The 16,056-nt window shown below is 51.4% G+C and overlaps 1 protein-coding gene across 2 annotated transcripts; it reads right to left on the bottom strand.

The window, feature by feature from the left end:
• Positions 1 to 5,839: 5,839 nt before the first annotated feature.
• rel (v-rel avian reticuloendotheliosis viral oncogene homolog) lies at positions 5,840 to 15,758 on the bottom strand. 2 transcript variants are annotated; one of them, XM_028422802.1, is made up of 11 exons: positions 15,602 to 15,758; positions 15,350 to 15,388; positions 13,732 to 13,871; positions 13,501 to 13,649; positions 12,918 to 13,009; positions 8,556 to 8,696; positions 8,089 to 8,193; positions 7,672 to 7,890; positions 7,213 to 7,278; positions 7,063 to 7,137; positions 5,840 to 6,983 (listed from the first exon to the last, which is right to left on the bottom strand). In XM_028422802.1, exons 1-11 carry the CDS (start codon positions 15,606 to 15,608, stop codon positions 6,124 to 6,126), a joined length of 1,893 nt encoding a protein of 630 aa, XP_028278603.1. In that variant the 5' UTR covers positions 15,609 to 15,758; the 3' UTR covers positions 5,840 to 6,123. The 2 variants fall into 2 exon arrangements, with proteins under 2 accessions (XP_028278603.1, XP_028278604.1); XM_028422803.1 differs by lacking the exon at positions 15,350 to 15,388 and having other exon boundaries at positions 15,602 to 15,754.
• Positions 15,759 to 16,056: the final 298 nt, after the last annotated feature.

The raw sequence follows: 16,056 nt of genomic DNA, 5'->3' as shown, positions 1-16,056 counted from the left end.
AGTGATGTGTGTGAGCTCAGTGTGGGGACGCAGGCCTCCCGCCTCACAGCGAGGCCTGCGGAGGCGGCCTGTGACTGCCAGCAGGGCTCTGCAGAGTCGTGCTTGTGGTTTTAGGAGGGAGTCCTGTGATGTCAGGTAGCTGAGCGGGGGCGTGCAGCCGTGTGTGCAGACCTGTCACACAGGGGCAGACACCTGTGCGATCCCACAGCGTGGGTGGATGCTGGGCCAGAGGTGTGGAAGGTGGGAAGGTGTTCGCCCGGTGATGGTGTTTGGGGTTTGTGCTGTGACACTTTGGTGTTGCACTGATATGTGGAGCTCCACAGTGAAGAGAGGTCTTTGCCTCTGAGCAGCAAGGAGTTTTAAACCTGGTCTGTCAATGCTGGACACACACAAGCTGCAGCTCATCATCCAACATTCCCCCACAGCATTCTGGGAAATCATTATTCATGGACCTGACAGCGTCAGGGTGAAACACAGCAGTGTTGTTGGATGTAGGAGGTCACAGACCACAGCATCCTTCTTTACCTCTGTCCCTGCTCTGCACACGTCCAAACCATCTCCGTCTGTCCTCTCCAACCTGAGCTGTCCCTCTGATGACTCCTCCACCCTCATCACTCCTAAAGAGAACCTCTTCATCGTCCTCTGTCCTCACCGCTGTCTCTTGTATCTCCTGTGATTCCTGCTGGGCTTCATCTGAAGCCTACAGCGCAGCGCTGCATGAACATGACTCATATCAGAGTCCTGCCAGTAAAAAACAGATGATTGAATATTACATGTAAAAGGTAGAAGTGTGTGAAGCTGAGGTGCAGCAGGTGATCTGTCATCGACCTTCACCACACGCGTTTGTGGACGTTTGGTTTTTTTGGGTCATATTTAAGAACCACATTACTCAACATGCTTCAGAACAGACCACAGCAAGTTATTGATGAAGCGTTGGATGTGATAAGAATGTAAAGAAGCAGCTGTGCAGATTAATGAGGCCAAACGCTCTGACACACTTCGGCCAGGCCACAAACTCCCCCGTATGTTCCACTGTTGGAGGTTTGGCAGTTCAGAGAATCCCTGAGCTGCCCCCGAGAATCCGACCGCCTCTCCTCCGCCTGCCTCTGAGCCTCCGCCGGCCTCTCCTCCGCTGGCCTCTGAGCCTCCGCCTTCCTCTGAGCCTCCGCCGGCCTCTCCTCCACCGGCCTCTGAGCCTCCGCCTGCCTCTGAGCCTCCGCCTGCCTCTGAGCCTCCGCCTGCCTCTCCTCCACCGGCCTCTGAGCCTCTGCCTGCCTCTGCCTGCCTCTGAGCCTCCGCCTGCCTCTGAGCCTCTGCCTGCCTCTCCTCCACCTGCCTCTCCTCCACCTGCCTCTCTCTCTGTTCCTCAGAGTTCAGAGCTGCTGCTGCCAGATTCCTTCGCTCGCTGAACTTCCAGCCTTCCTGCTGTGTTTTTTGCTGGGCAGCACGCTGGAGTGGCCTGAATGTGACAGTGGTACTTTCTACATACAACACACACACACACACAGGGGAAGGAGGAAGCTCTCTCTCTCTCTGTGTGTGTGTGTGCCAGTATTATATTTTTTTAACAGAAAGTGGAACTAAGAGCAGAAACTGGAACATACAGAAATATTTCTCTGTATTTCGGGATGGTTTATTGCTGAGTCAGATGAGATGACATGTTTCATGCTGTGACGCTGTGAGGTCAGAAAACCTAAGCTGCAGTTCCTTTAACGTCCACTTGAGGGCGGGTCCGAAAAATGAGCCAGTCCCTTTAGACTTCTTTTAAAATGTCCACACATTCATGTAAATGAGCGATGCACAGATAACCTGACGGACTGCTTATGCTACATCGAAGCTCCGCCTCTGTGCCCATATTTGGACTGACAGGACTTTGGAGGACTAAGATAAGACAAGACGGGGATGACTGGGGTCTCCACACAGAGTCAAAACCATGTTTAAGACGTAGCATGCATTGATGTTTTCAGTGCTAATATCACAGGGTTAACTCCGACAGTCCAGCCTACATGTGTGTGGAAGGTTTAAGCTAAGCTAGTTAGCTTTTAGCACAGTGTGCTGCTCTTACAGTGTGATGTATTTACACAGAAACATTTTTAAAGTCGGTAAATTAGCTTAAGTGAAGCTGAGGCCACACAGGCGCCGCTAGCGGTCCAACGCCCGCAGAGCTCGTGGGTTTCCCCTGCTCTGAAGCATGAGTCCGGTCTTGCACGAGGAGCCGCCGCTGCCACACATCAGGCTGGATACCTGTAATTACACCGAGCGGCAGGAAGTGTGGGATCAGAGAGTGAGAGTGTGCGAGCTAATTACTGCCTCCATGTCTCACCGAGACGACTCGGCTCATCTGATGTGTGAGGAGGAGTGTGTGTGTGTGTGTGTGTGTGTGTGTGTGTGTGTGTGTGTGGAGCTCACCTGTCCTCACACACTGGAAACACAGAGCGACACCACAGCATTCAAGCAGAAAAAAGACACATCAGTGACATCACACCGCTGTGTGAGGGCAGCCGTGACCTGCAGTGACCTCTGGGTAGTTCAGTAAAGACAACACTCCTTCATTCAGGAGTGGGTCTGAAGGAGGAGGAGGAGGAGGAGGAGGAAGAGCAGCAGAGGAGGGGCATTCCTGAAAACAGGTGGCTAAACAAGTCCGACTGGCCTCTTCCAGCACACGGTGAGGAAACACTGAAAGAGACACGGCGTGGTGACGACCAGACACACACACACACACACACACACACACACAGCATCAACACAACACACAGTGTTTCCTCACAGAGCGTCACAGCTGAGGACATCCTGTTCAACACGGCCCGGGTTCACGTGGCTTCATGTTCAGTCTGTCTCCTTCTGTGATGTCATCAAAGGCTTCATTATTAATAAACGATGTAATTGATCGACTCAGAACCAAACCTGAAAGAGAGAGAGAGAGAGAGAGAGAGAGAGAGAGACAGAGACGGAGAGAGAGAGAGAGAGGGAGAGGGAGAGAGAGAGAGAGAGAGGGAGAGAGAAGCTGTGATGTTGCTTCTAAACTGGACGTCATGAAGGAAATTACAACAGTTCAGATGTCTCAACGCCCGTGAGAAGACACATCATGGACACACTGTCCATTCTCATTGCTTTGTTTTTACTTTGCAACTTTATATAAAACTTTATATAAAATGTAAAAGTCATGTTCATTGAACTAAAGTACAGAAGAAGTGAAATACATTCAGACTGAAACAGCAGCAGATATTTAAACATTTTTGGACAAAAACATTCCTTAATTTATTCAGTCCAACGTCCCGGGCGCTCTGAGGTCAGACCAGGGTTCACTGTGGTTCCTCGCAGCCTGACAGGAAGGAAGCTGCAGCGCCTCCTCTCCCAGCGCATGCGACAGCTCCACTGCAGCACATCCTGGCCTCGGCAGTGATGACGCTCCAGGAGGTGAAAGTACCTGCTGGCCCTGAGACAAGGTTTTCAAGAAAGCAGATTAGAATCAGAGCGATGATCTGTCGGCTCCCAGCAGCCGTGTGATGTAAACACACTGTGTGACGCTGCCACAGGAACACACCCCCCCTGCTTCTGTCAGCAGCTTCCTGTCAGCATGCTAGCAGCCTGGACATGAGACAGACAGACAGGCAGACAGGCAGACAGACAGACAGACAGACAGACAGACAGACAGAGAGACACAGACAGACAGACAGACAGACAGAGAGACAGAGACAGACAGACAGACAGACAGACAGACAGACCTGAGCTCACGCCCCTATGGTCAGTTTAGAGGCGGTGCGGCAGGATGACCATGAGGTGATATTTTATTGCTGCTGTCAGAACTGTCTCCACATGATGTGAGGCGATGACATCACGATTCTCTCGTTTTATCTGTTGCCGTGACAACCAGCAGCCAGATGATCAAGCAGCTAATGTGGTGAAATCTGACACGAGCAAAAACCGAAAGATTTCCAGTGAGCTACATCACGGCAATGAGTTAGAGGAAGTTTACCAGAGAGCTGCCGAGTCAACACTCACAAAACATCTCATCATATCATCATGTTTGAAGCCAGACATGACTTTAAAACCTAGAAACCAGGATAAACCCTGAGCCGTTACTGAACACATGATAAACACTGTGCATCCACTGCTCAGCAGCACTCGTCCTTCATGAAGCAACAGGTCAGTTCTAAATGTGACCAATACCCCGTTCACACTGGGGAAATAAATCTGGCTAAAGCGGGATTAGGGCCGCATCCAGATGTATCCAGATGTTTTTTTTCTGAGTGTGAACACCTCGAATCCAGCTGTATCCAGTTTGATTTCAATCCGGCTAGATCCACCTACCAGAGGTGGCCACATTTGCGTTCACACCTGAGCCACATTTGAGCCAATCCAATTGGCTCAAATGTGGCTAGCGAATCTGGCTAGCCACATTATTAGCCATATTACGAGGCGCCACCTAGTGGTTTGGAGGACAGCAAACACGCTGGATGAAGCCGGATTGAGTGCGGACACAACTGTGTGCTAGCCAGATTTGAAAATAGGTCTGAACGCATCCAGCTTAAAGGCTGTCTGGACTCAATCCTACTCTAGCTGGAATGACTTTCTCCAGTGTGAACGGGGCCCAAGAGAACAGCAGGAAATCTCCAGCGGTTCCTGAATGCACCATGTGTTCAGTCATCTACAGCTGTTAAAGTATAAAGTCAATTTTCACTGTGAGTGTGTGAATTATCAATAAAGTTTGGAGGAAACGTACACTTTATCTATAAAGAATAAGTCACATCGAATAAAGTAAAAAAAACTTCAGAAATCAGCCAAGAAAGAAGAGGACAGGACCACAGCTGCAGAGCAGACTTCTTTATTAAGTGCTGATCTTGTAGAAAAAAGAACAAATCTTCAAATTAAGTCATCAAAATATAAACTTTCATTTAAACCCAGGATGCTTCTGGAAGCGTAAATCAAGTAAGAAAGCCCAGGAGGCGCACAGACGCCGTCAATAAAAACACACGCCTGTGTGTGCGAGACGTCTCTGAGAACTCTGGGTAAGACATGTGATCACTGCTATGACATAGTCATTACGAGGAAGACGCCGCTGGACGTGCCTCCTCCCACTTCCTCAGTGGAAGTTTCAGAACCCTGCTGGTCACTGAGCGTCAGCACGGCTTTCACTCTCAACCTAACATGAACGTACAGAGCGCTCCAAAAAAACATCAACCACACAGAGAAGTCACAACAAACTCATCATGGTAAGCAGGTTTTTTTTTAACCCTTTGTTTTTCAATCCACCCCCCCCACCCCTTAAAAAAACATGTATCATACACTTCACCTGAATTAGAGACAGAACGTACATTCAAACCTCTAAAGACTCAACTGCACTTTTTTTTATTACAACCTGAAGCCACACACAGGTCTGCAGGTCAGGGACACGCCTGCTGCCATGGCGACCGGGACATTAATGGGTTGTCTCCATGTTTGTTAAGAACCAGCCGAGGTGCCGGGTGAATGTTTGTGTTTAAAAGGGAGAGAAGTCCCACTGCTGTTCCATAGGGGGCGCTCTGGAGACAGTCCAGAATGAACGGGTTAAAAATTCTGCCATGTGACGATTTATTTATTTATTTATAGATTATTTACAACTCAAATGTATAAACATATAACTCTGTAACTACCGTATATTCCGGACTATAAGTCGCACTTTGTTCCGTCCTTTGGCTGGGTATGCCACCTATAGTCCGGAAAATACAGTACACGTACACTGGCTCCATGAGCCGCGTCACAGCATCCTCCGCTCTGATTGGACAGAGCAGCCAGCAGCAGCAGAGCCCCTAGAGATATATATATATATATATATATATATATATATATATATATATATATATATATATATATATATGGGTGAGGACCGCCATGGCGGGAGGACCTCCTGTCCCCATCGAAAATAAAACATGAGCTTTTAGTCTAGAAGCAGTGTGAGTCACAGAGGTCTAACTCCAGAGCGCCCTCTATGTGAACTGCAGCAGGCAGCGTCTGTGTAGAATGGCTCGGACAGCGGATCCAACTAGCTGCCAAAACGTCCGCCCCCCCCCCCCGGTGAAGACACCTCACAGGGCTGCACGACTGAAGCTGAATGTGGCTCTAAAGGGTTAAAGACAGCTCCTTTCAGTTACTTTGTCGAGACGCTTTCATCCAGTCGTCCACAGTAGCAAAGTGGTTTTCCGAGTTCATTCCGTTGTTGGCGTACGGATTCTGCGGGTGTGTGAGGCGTGAGGCGATGATGCCGCCGCCTCCTCCGCCGCCATCTTGCCTCATCGGATCCATGATGGTGCCGTTGCTCATAGGGCGAGGAAGCAGGTTGGTGTACGTGTTTCCCTGACTCTCCCTCGGCGACTGCATGTGGGAGGCGTGGCTCTCTGTGATCTGTGGCTCCTGCTTCAGCTGGAAGGTGGAGCCGCCCGTCACCAGGTCCTTCAGGAAATCCCCATCATCCAGGAGGGCGAAGGAGCCAAGGCCCTGTGACCCCCCTCCACCTCCAGGTACTGCTCCGTTAAAGGTGCTCTGCATGGCGTTGATGCTGCTGAAGCTGGACCACATGTTCTGGAGGCCCTGGCCCTGAGTGTCAGAGGCGAGCTCCTCTCTGTGATGCTGCTGCTGCTGCTGGTGGTAGAGCGGCTGGGACTCCGGCTGGCTCATCACGGCCGCCTGAGGACCTGGATCCAGGCACTGCAGGTCCCGGATGGAGAGCTGGGGGAGGGCGTTGTTCTCACAGCTGCTGTGGGGGTACGTGGATCCACGGCCCGGCTGTCGGCTGCTGTTGGGGCGCGGCAGACTGCTCATGGCGCCCGTCTGGTTTATGGTGACGGTGTCCATGGATGGCGCCGGGCTGGGACTCACCCACTGCTGGCCGAGCTGTAAGTTAGCAGTGATTATGTTCTGGGACGCAGGCTGGTAGGTCTGGTTGTACACAGCAGGTTGTGGCGGCATCATGGCGGCGGTCTGCCTCAGGTACATGTTGCTGACATCTGTAAAACATGGTGGAACGTTAGTGTGGCGGCAGCAGGCGGCCCGATGCGGCTCTGAGTGTGATCCCTGCTGGGTTACCTTTCCTCATGTGACCCATGGTGCTCTGTGGGACCGCCTTCGGCCTGTTCATGGTCAGACCGGCAAAAGGACCCCCTAAAGACAGACCTGTGTTACTACACACACTGAACACCATGGTGGACACGTGTGACCACGTCAGCCTTCTCTCACCTGACAACCCGGAGATCTTCATCAGGTGCTCCCTGCGGCGCTTCTTCTCATTGTAGCCATAAGGATCTAAAACACAGAAGGTCCGTATGAGTCTGAGAACTCAGCCAAGAGCAGAAAGGTGTCATCATCATCATCATCATCACCATCACCATCATCATCACCATCATCATCATCATCATCATTCTGATCAACAGAACGAGGAAGAGGAGGCGAGCTGTGACCTAGCTGGATTCTTGACGGGTATTGACTAATTGGTTATTTCAATGGGCGCCATGGTGGTGCAGTGTAACCCTGCCCTGGACTGAAACCCATCAGCTGACACCAGTAGGGTCATATGATCACAAGTGTTCGGGGTGTCTGCCCTCGATGAAGAAGATGAACTGACGTCACAACAGAAGCACAAACAGCCGAGCCCGCCTCGGTTCTGCTGGTCCACACCCGGCCATCAGGTCCGCTCACCTTTGTCGTCTGGCAGGTATCTGAAGTCCATGGGTTCGCTGACTTCCTGGTCGGAGGGTCGGCGCAGCTGCATCTGCACGGTGATGGACTCTGTGATGGAGGTGTTGTAGTAGGGCGGAGTCTTGAACACGATGGCCACCTGGCGATGAACGTCCGCCTGAGAGAAGGAGCCTTTGGCCTCCCAGCCGTCGGCCGAGAAGAACCGCACCTCAATGTCATCTGAGAGGAGAAGAGGGGCGGTGGGATGACAGGAGACTGAGTCAGCATGCAAAGAGGCGGACTAAACAACAAGCGGCATGGACTGATGGGATGGATGAAGGTGAGCGGACAGAAAACAGACGCACAGCGGGTTAAAATCAGAACTCATGAGGTCAGATCTGAAGGTCAAAGGTCACACACAGGAGAGCGGGCACGTACCTTTCTGTACTTTATCACACAGCAGGAAGATCTCATCTCCTCCTTTGACGCTTCCACTGTTCTTGTTGACCCGACAGATCCTCAGCTCTGCCGTGTTCGGGGCCCCTGGCGGCACAGAAACCATGAGAGTCACACACACAGAGGCCACAGCTGGGGCCGCAGCGGGCTGAGTCACATGTCACATGCCTGCTGCCAGAAGAGGAAGTGCTCCATGGCAACGGTGCAGTTCGAGGGCTGGTGTGCATAAAGTACTTCCCTTTTCTGTGTGTGTGTGTGTGTGTGTGTGTGAACTAGTTCATTAGTTGTGACACTAGAAACAGAGACTACACAGGACACACGTACACAGACTTACAACAGATGCTGGTACACACTGTCTGCAAACACAGTGTATGTACTCAACCTGGCACCTGATCGCAGGCAGCCACTGACGTCAGAGTGTGTGTGTGTGTGTGTGTGTGTGCGCTTACTGTTGTCGTAGATGGGGTTGGTGATGATGGGGTTGAGCGGGCGGGTGTACTGGCCGTTCTCGTCCTGCAGGAAGACCTGGATGCACAGACGGACCACGTTCAAGTCGTACTCCTCCGTCTGCAGCAGCTGCTCCCGTGGCACTGAGACACACACACACACACACACACACTGTGAACTTCTTTTTATGGACCAAATGGCCGTCACCAGGTCTACTGATTTCTAATTGGCTAAGACATTTCAGATATTGACACCGCTGCTGCAAAGATGGACCAAGTCTGTTTGGTTGTGTCTTCCTGTTTCTTTTGGGGGTCATGGATCTGGATCCAGCTCTCCTCTGTCCCTGTGTGGACCAAAGCTGTCCTGTCAGATGTTTGTGGACGCTGCAGACAGAGCCTCCAGCAGCTGTCCCTGCCGGGGACCAGCAGCTCTGCACCGCCCTGCTCGCCGCATGTTGAAAATGCAGAAGTAGCAGTTTTAGTGTGAGCTGCAGCTCGAGTCCACCAGATGCAGCATGAAAGGCTTTTATTGTGAAGTGTGAACTCCACGTGTGATGTCCTGGACAGATACAGATGTGCTTGTATCACATGTGTAGGCTGCTTCACCTTTGGATCTACATAAAGACGTCAAACATTCAGTCCTCATTCGACACCCACATCACACGTCAAACACCGTCAGAAGCAACACACACACACACACACACACACACACACACACACACACACACCTAGCAGGGAGAGCTTTTACTGAGACGCCCACACGCTTTCACATCCGCCCATTTTCTCTTCCTCTGTCTCTCAATTTCTGTCTTTCACACACGCCAGGCCGTCCACGCCTACAACCTGTCACCACGGCGACTCTCTGTGACGTCGCCCTCAGAGTGGAAAGAACTGTGTGAGCGAATGCACGACACAGGAGCCAGAGATGGGAGTGTATGAGTGACCACAGTGACGCGAGTGTGTGACACACACTGCCATTTGAAAGTGTAGCCACGAACAGCGCAGACTAATAAAATGTAAATAACACTCAGCAGAAAGACAGAGGCTCCGACATGACACGCAGGGAACCCCCGGGGCTTACTGCACATGCTCAGTGCAGGCAGCGAGCAGGCTGTCCCCAGCCCTGCCTCTGCATGTGCTGCTGGCAGCAAACATCCAGTCTGTGTCTGCTCTGTCTGGATCCGGTTCAGTCAGAGTCCACCGCTGTGGAACCAGCAACAACCGCAAACATGTCTGTCCATGTGTTCGCCCTGACAGCTGTGTGATGTCTGGGATCAACATGAACCTCTTCCCCCCATGAGTTCAACTCATTTTGGAGCTACATGATACTTAGCTTAGCTTAGCATAAAGAAATGGAGGAAACAACAAACTTCTTACAGTCACAGCTTGATGCCGCGCTGTTCACGTTCACGGCTGAGAAGCACCAGAATATCAGAGATAAGCCCGTCTGGTTTGAGCAGTTTAGAACATCAACCATCCGAGCTAGCTAACGCTTGTGATGCTAACGCTGTGTCAACATTCAATGTCAGCAAAAGAAGATTAAAACACATCAACGCCTCCAGAAATGTTTGTCCAGCCTCTCCTCTGTATGCTAAGCTAACAGGACAGGCTCCACTCAGAGCTCAGGTCTCTGATGTATGAGAAGCATTTCACATCACATCTGTGTGGAGATCGGATCCAGATCCAGATCCAGATCCAGGTCAGATCCAGATCCAGATCCAGATCGAATCCAGATCCAGATCCGGATCCAGATCAGATCCAGATCGGATCCAGATCCAGGTCAGATCCAGATCCAGATTGGATCCAGATCCAGGTCAGATCGGATCCAGGTCAGATCCAGATCATCAGACGTGAAGTGGAAAAAAAACAACCAGCAGATGCGTCATGTGAAGCTGCTGCTCTGCGTAATTCAAACCAGAGAACGTGATCATTGTATCATAACTGAAGGGAGCACACACACACCGTGTGTTGCACCTTCAGCACAGACTAACATGCTCTGCTGCTGTAGTACAGGCTGAGGGGTCCATGACAGCGCTGTGCAGCAGCTCCGCTCCGCTTCATGTTTCTGTTGGGTCATCATGTTTGTAGGTTTGTAGGTTTGTAGGTTTGCGTGTACGCACACCTACACACACACACACACACACAGAGTGGAGAAACTGACGGAGGGAGCGGTGAAGACGGAACTGTCAGAGCAAACATGAATGGAACATGCTGTGCTGGTGGCTGAACCAAGCTGGACGGACAGGTGCAGGTACAAGCAGCGGTGTGTGTGTGTGTGTGATGGAAAGAAACTGGGGTCAGAGTCATGAAGCATCCAGAGCTGAGGGCTCTGAGTCCTGAGGGGGCTGAGTGTAGGAGCAGAGTGTGAGAGTGACGGTGAAGGGGAGGCAGGTGCCAAGACCACAGAAAGCTTCTCCACTGCATGACTCACAGCGTCACCACATTCACACGAGAGAGGAGAGCTGCAGAGCGGCCTCCATGTTCAACACAGGTCCTGCTGCGCTGTGCACACACACACACACACACTCACACAAAGACACACACACACAAAACAATCAGGTTGAACTCAGGTCATGTGACTGCTGCTCACATCGAGTCCATCTTTAACTCGGACATCTTGAATGAAGCTCTTTGATGAAATGTCTCAACTCAACTCATGATGCATTCAGGGACCATCAGAAAGTTCAAAGTCTGACAATTCTTTCTTTTCTCCAGACCCTCGGTCTGACTGAAGGTTTTTTTCTACGGAGACATGAAGAACGCTGTGAGATATCTCAACCTTCCAGTGAGACACTGACACGAGGGGCTGTGGAGTGATGGAAGCTGCAGCTCACACACAAATAAAGTATCTTCAAGAAAAGGTGTGCCGGCTGAATGTAAGGGTTAAATCACTGCCAGCTGTGACCTGCAGCTGAGTTCTACCCTGTGAGACCGAGCAGACATTTGCCAGGTGTCCCACCACAGGACCACAGCAGGAGGAAGTCAGGCACAGATTACTGCGTCACAGCCAGACACTCCTGCATCAGCACCACCAGCACCTCCACCTGCAGCACAGGGGAGGGGCCTCAGACGTCTGTCTGAAGCATCACAGACCAGAGACAGACTCAGTCCGCTGCAGTCACCATGTTCAGTATGTGTAAAGGTGCATTGGTGGTGGGTGGTGGTGGGTGGTGGTCTGACTTATCTCCCCTCATCACAGGAAGCAGCTGAGTTTCACAGCAGAAGTAGAAACGGTCTGAGCCATGAGAAAAGAACAAGACAACCAGCGGCCCGCTGCAGCCCGACTGTGGCGATGCACACGTTTAAAGACGAGTCACAGGGTCAGGTCCACGAGTCACAGGGTCTGTGGGGGTCCTCTGAGAGACACCAAACACACACATACAGCTCGTCCTGCTGCTCACTGCAGCTCATTCAAATCAGCCACAGCACCTGGATCCTCCCTCCTCCCGTGAGACCTGTGCAGCGCCCTCAGCCCGCCGCCGTCATCACGCCTGTGAGCTGGGGAAGCCCCTCGCTGCGGCCCCCTCCCCCCCCCTTCAATGAATCCTGCATTCCCAGCTCTCACGTGGCGTCCTGAGCTCTGCTGAATTGAGCAACTGTGACCAAGAATGAGGAAGTAGCTCAACGCCTGTTTGTACATGAGAACGGCCGCTGCTGCCTGCCTGTCTCCCTGTCTGTCTCCCTGTCTGTCTCTCTGTCTGCCTGTCTGTCTGTCTGTCTCTCTGTCTGCCTGTCTCTCTCTCTGTCTCTCTGTCTGCCTGTCTGTCTCTCTGTCTGCCTGTCTCTGTGTCTGCCTGTCTCTCTCTCTGTCTCTCTGTCTGCCTGTCTGTCTCTCTGTCTGCCTCTCTGCCTGCCTGTCTCTCTCTCTGTCTCTCTGTCTGCCTGTCTGTCTCTCTGCCTGTCTGCCTGTCTCTCTGTCTCTCTGCCTGTCTCTCTGTCTCTCTGCCTGCCTGCCTGTCTCTCTGCCTGTCTCCCTGTCTCTCTGCCTGCCTGTCTCTCTGTCTGTCTGCCTGCTCGTAGGACCGCAGAGTGAAAGCACGCAGAGGAAACGCCGTCGCTGTAGCTCGGCAGTGAGAGCGCGGGTTTTGGTCTGGGTGTTAGGAAAACGCTCTGCTGCCTGAGAACTGGGTCGACCGACGTTTGAAAACAGTTCTCGTGAATTGTTTTGAAGCGGTTTGAACAGCAACAGCAGGAAAAGCAGCAGCAGGACACATCAGTGTGTGTTTACCCACCGATGAGGCGATCAGCTCGTATTTATCAGCTGTTTAACAAATGATAGAAGACGTTTATGAAACCACTTAAATCCTGAAACACTTTTGCTCGGTTGCTCTCTGTGTGACCGGCCCAGCTGATGTCAACACTCACCATTGAAGGGGTTAATGCCTCTGGTCATCCTCTGCACGATGGCGTCCTTCACCTCCCTCCTCCTCACACACTGGATGCCCAGGTTCTGGAAACTGTGTCGACAACAACAGCATGAGACACTGCTGCCGCACACGGGGCCACCGCTCAGCTGAGGGTCCCAGGTTAACACATGGATCCTGATCAACTCTCTTCTGTTTATTTACGATCAATGTGAATTTACTACACATTTGTAAATGACACAAACCAAAAGATACTGACTCATTCACACTCTCACACACACACTTTGTTTTCTCTCTAACACACAGCATGTATGGGTGATGTCACTTGGGGAATTCCCATATTACCATCCTCGTCACAGACAAATATGCCGTGTGTGTGTGTGTGTGTGTGTGTGTGTGTGTGTGTGTGTGTGTGTGTGTGTGTGTATCTGAGAGGTCATCGATTTAGAGTCGTCAGCTTCCGAAACCGTCAGAACAGATGGATGGAGCTGTGGCGTGTGGCTGATTAAGACTGAGACCGGGGCGATAGCTACTCTAAGAAACCACTGCAGTGTGTGTGTGTGTGTGTGTGTGTGTGGACTCACGCAATCACTCTGCGGTCTGGCCCGAACTCGGCCTCGTAGAATCCGTCCTTGCAGTCCTTCCCCACCAGGTCGTGCGGATGCGGTCGGTACGGCTCGCTCTTGGTCACCAGGTAGACGCGCACCTTTCCCTTCCCGCAGTAGTTGAGGATCTGTGGGGCAGATGTTGACACTTCCAGATGTGCTCTGTGGGGGGGGGGGGGGGGCACATCTGGAGCCCTCGGCAGTTCTCACCTGCACGCTGGGATACGTCCTGTTGTTGTCGGAGCTCTTCTCGCCGGGGATGCTCCCGGCAGAGCGGCCCTCACACTTGTACCTGAAGCGCATCCCCCTCTGTTTGGGCTGCTCGAAGATCTGGATCTCCGGCTGGGCCACTGAGGAGACAAAGAGCCGATCAGGAATCTGATCCTAAATCTGATCCTAAATCTGAACCAAACGGTTAGTACGGCTAAAGTGTAGCATCAGCTAACATGCTAAGAAGAGGCGTTATAACGAACATTTACAAGTCACAACGTCTGACACTAGTGGGTAATTACACTTCTAACTAGCAAGGTTAGCATTCGCTAATGCTAAAAAAACATCCAAGCATGATGCATTGTGGGAGTTATCGACATTTGAATATTACAGAAAATAAAGAATCTTTGCATGGTTTGTTTAGCAGGTTCCCCTAAAAGCTACGCAATAAGCTGACTGACTATCACGTGGTGGCTTAAAGCAGAGCTGCTTAAAGAGACCGTGTGCACCACAAAAGTAAGGCGCTGAAATTAATGTTTGCTCATAAATAATTTATCAAAAAATCGATTTGGCCACAACTTAAATCGATTCCAGTATCCCCAAGAAAATATCGCGTTATCTCACAGAATCGATTTTTTCTTACACCCCTACTAACTCCGTCACCAAGGTTACCACTCTGATCTCTCTTACAGTATAAATGACATTGTTTGTCCTATTTCACACATCTGACCAACAACAACACACACTGAGGGGACAGGAGGAGCTAACATGCTAACATTCAACACACACTGAGGGGACAGGAGGAGCTAACATGCTAACATTCAACACACACTGAGGGGACAGGAGGAGCTAACATGCTAACATTCAACACACACTGAGGGGACAGGAGGAGCTAACATGCTAACATTCAACACACACTGAGGGGACAGGAGGAGCTAACATGCTAACATTCAACACACACTGAGGGGACAGGAGGAGCTAACATGCTAACATTCAACACACACTGAGGGGACAGGAGGAGCTAACATGCTAACATTAAGAACACACTGAGGGGACAGGAGGAGCTAACATGCTAACAGGTTTCCAGGTCACAGGATCTTGTGGCTCTCTGTCTGTGGGGCCCGCCTCCCTCTCGGAGCCAGCCTCCAGTGGACACCGGAGGAACTGCAGTTTCTCAGTCACAGAGGTGGCTGCTCGTTCTCGGTTATCTCAGACGTGTCAGAGCAGGTGTACGCTGCTTTTATTTCCCGGTCTGAGAGTCTAATGACACCTGCACCCAGACGTCCGAACACACACATACAAAACAAACAAACACACAAATGTGTGCGTGTGTTTCCACTGTACGACAGGATGTGTGTGTGCAGACGCAGGCCGCTGTGAAACAAGTCGAGTTACATTTCTGGAATGATTTTTAAAAAGCGGCTCTGCCCGGTCCTGCCTTCCTCTTTTTGTTCATCAGAGGCAGAACTGAAAGCGACCTTTTATTACACAATGGCAGCTCCACTGAGTGTGAAGAAGCCGTGGCGGCGGCGCATGCGCACAGCCGCCCTGCGCACAAACAGGACAGAAGAGGAAGAAAAAGAGGAAGCGAAGGGACAGCGTTCAGAGGAGGACTCACTCAGGTGCGGGTCGTCCGCCAGCATGGAGGTCATCAGAGCTGAGGAGGGGGAGCACACATGTGAAGAGTGTGTACACACACACACACGTATGGATGCAGAGAACACACACACCATGAGCAGCGGACACACACACACATCATCATCATCATCATCATCATCACAGTGTTTTAAAGGGTTAAACTGTCAGGAAGTCCTCTGACAGTTAAACCAGCTGTTCCTGACGCGCGTGTTATTATCGATAAAGTACTCACCGTCCATGATGCACGCGCTCGCGCTCTCTCCGCACCGTCACAGGTTACCGTCTGCTGAAGAAGCTCGCGCTGAATGACTGACAGCGGGCAGAGGAGTGTGTGTTTTTGTGTGTGTGTGTGTGTGTGTGTGTCGGAGTCTTCTGGCGGGGGAATTCCCCTCCGTCACCGGCCCCAAACTGCGAACTGGCCAATCAGAGGCCGCCTGACGCCGCCGCGAGCAGAGGGTTCACCGCCTGCCTGCGCGCGCCTCCGCTGGGCGGAGATAGACGGTGCACACACGCGCGCGCGCACACACACACACACACACAGATGAAGGAAAAAAGGTAGTGTGTGTGTGTGTGTGTGTGTGTGTTTTCATGTTTTATTAGAAACAAAAATAAAAGACTGAAAGGAGCTGGTTAAATGACGCTGTGTTGTTATTATTCATTTCAGTTTTATTCATACAGCTGTTTACA

The sequence above is a fragment of the Parambassis ranga genome, chromosome 15, assembly GCF_900634625.1.
Source record: "Parambassis ranga chromosome 15, fParRan2.1, whole genome shotgun sequence".
Taxonomy (NCBI): domain Eukaryota; kingdom Metazoa; phylum Chordata; class Actinopteri; family Ambassidae; genus Parambassis; species Parambassis ranga.
Note: the sequence above shows the minus strand (reverse complement) of the source record. Positions and strands in the feature narration are given on the sequence as shown.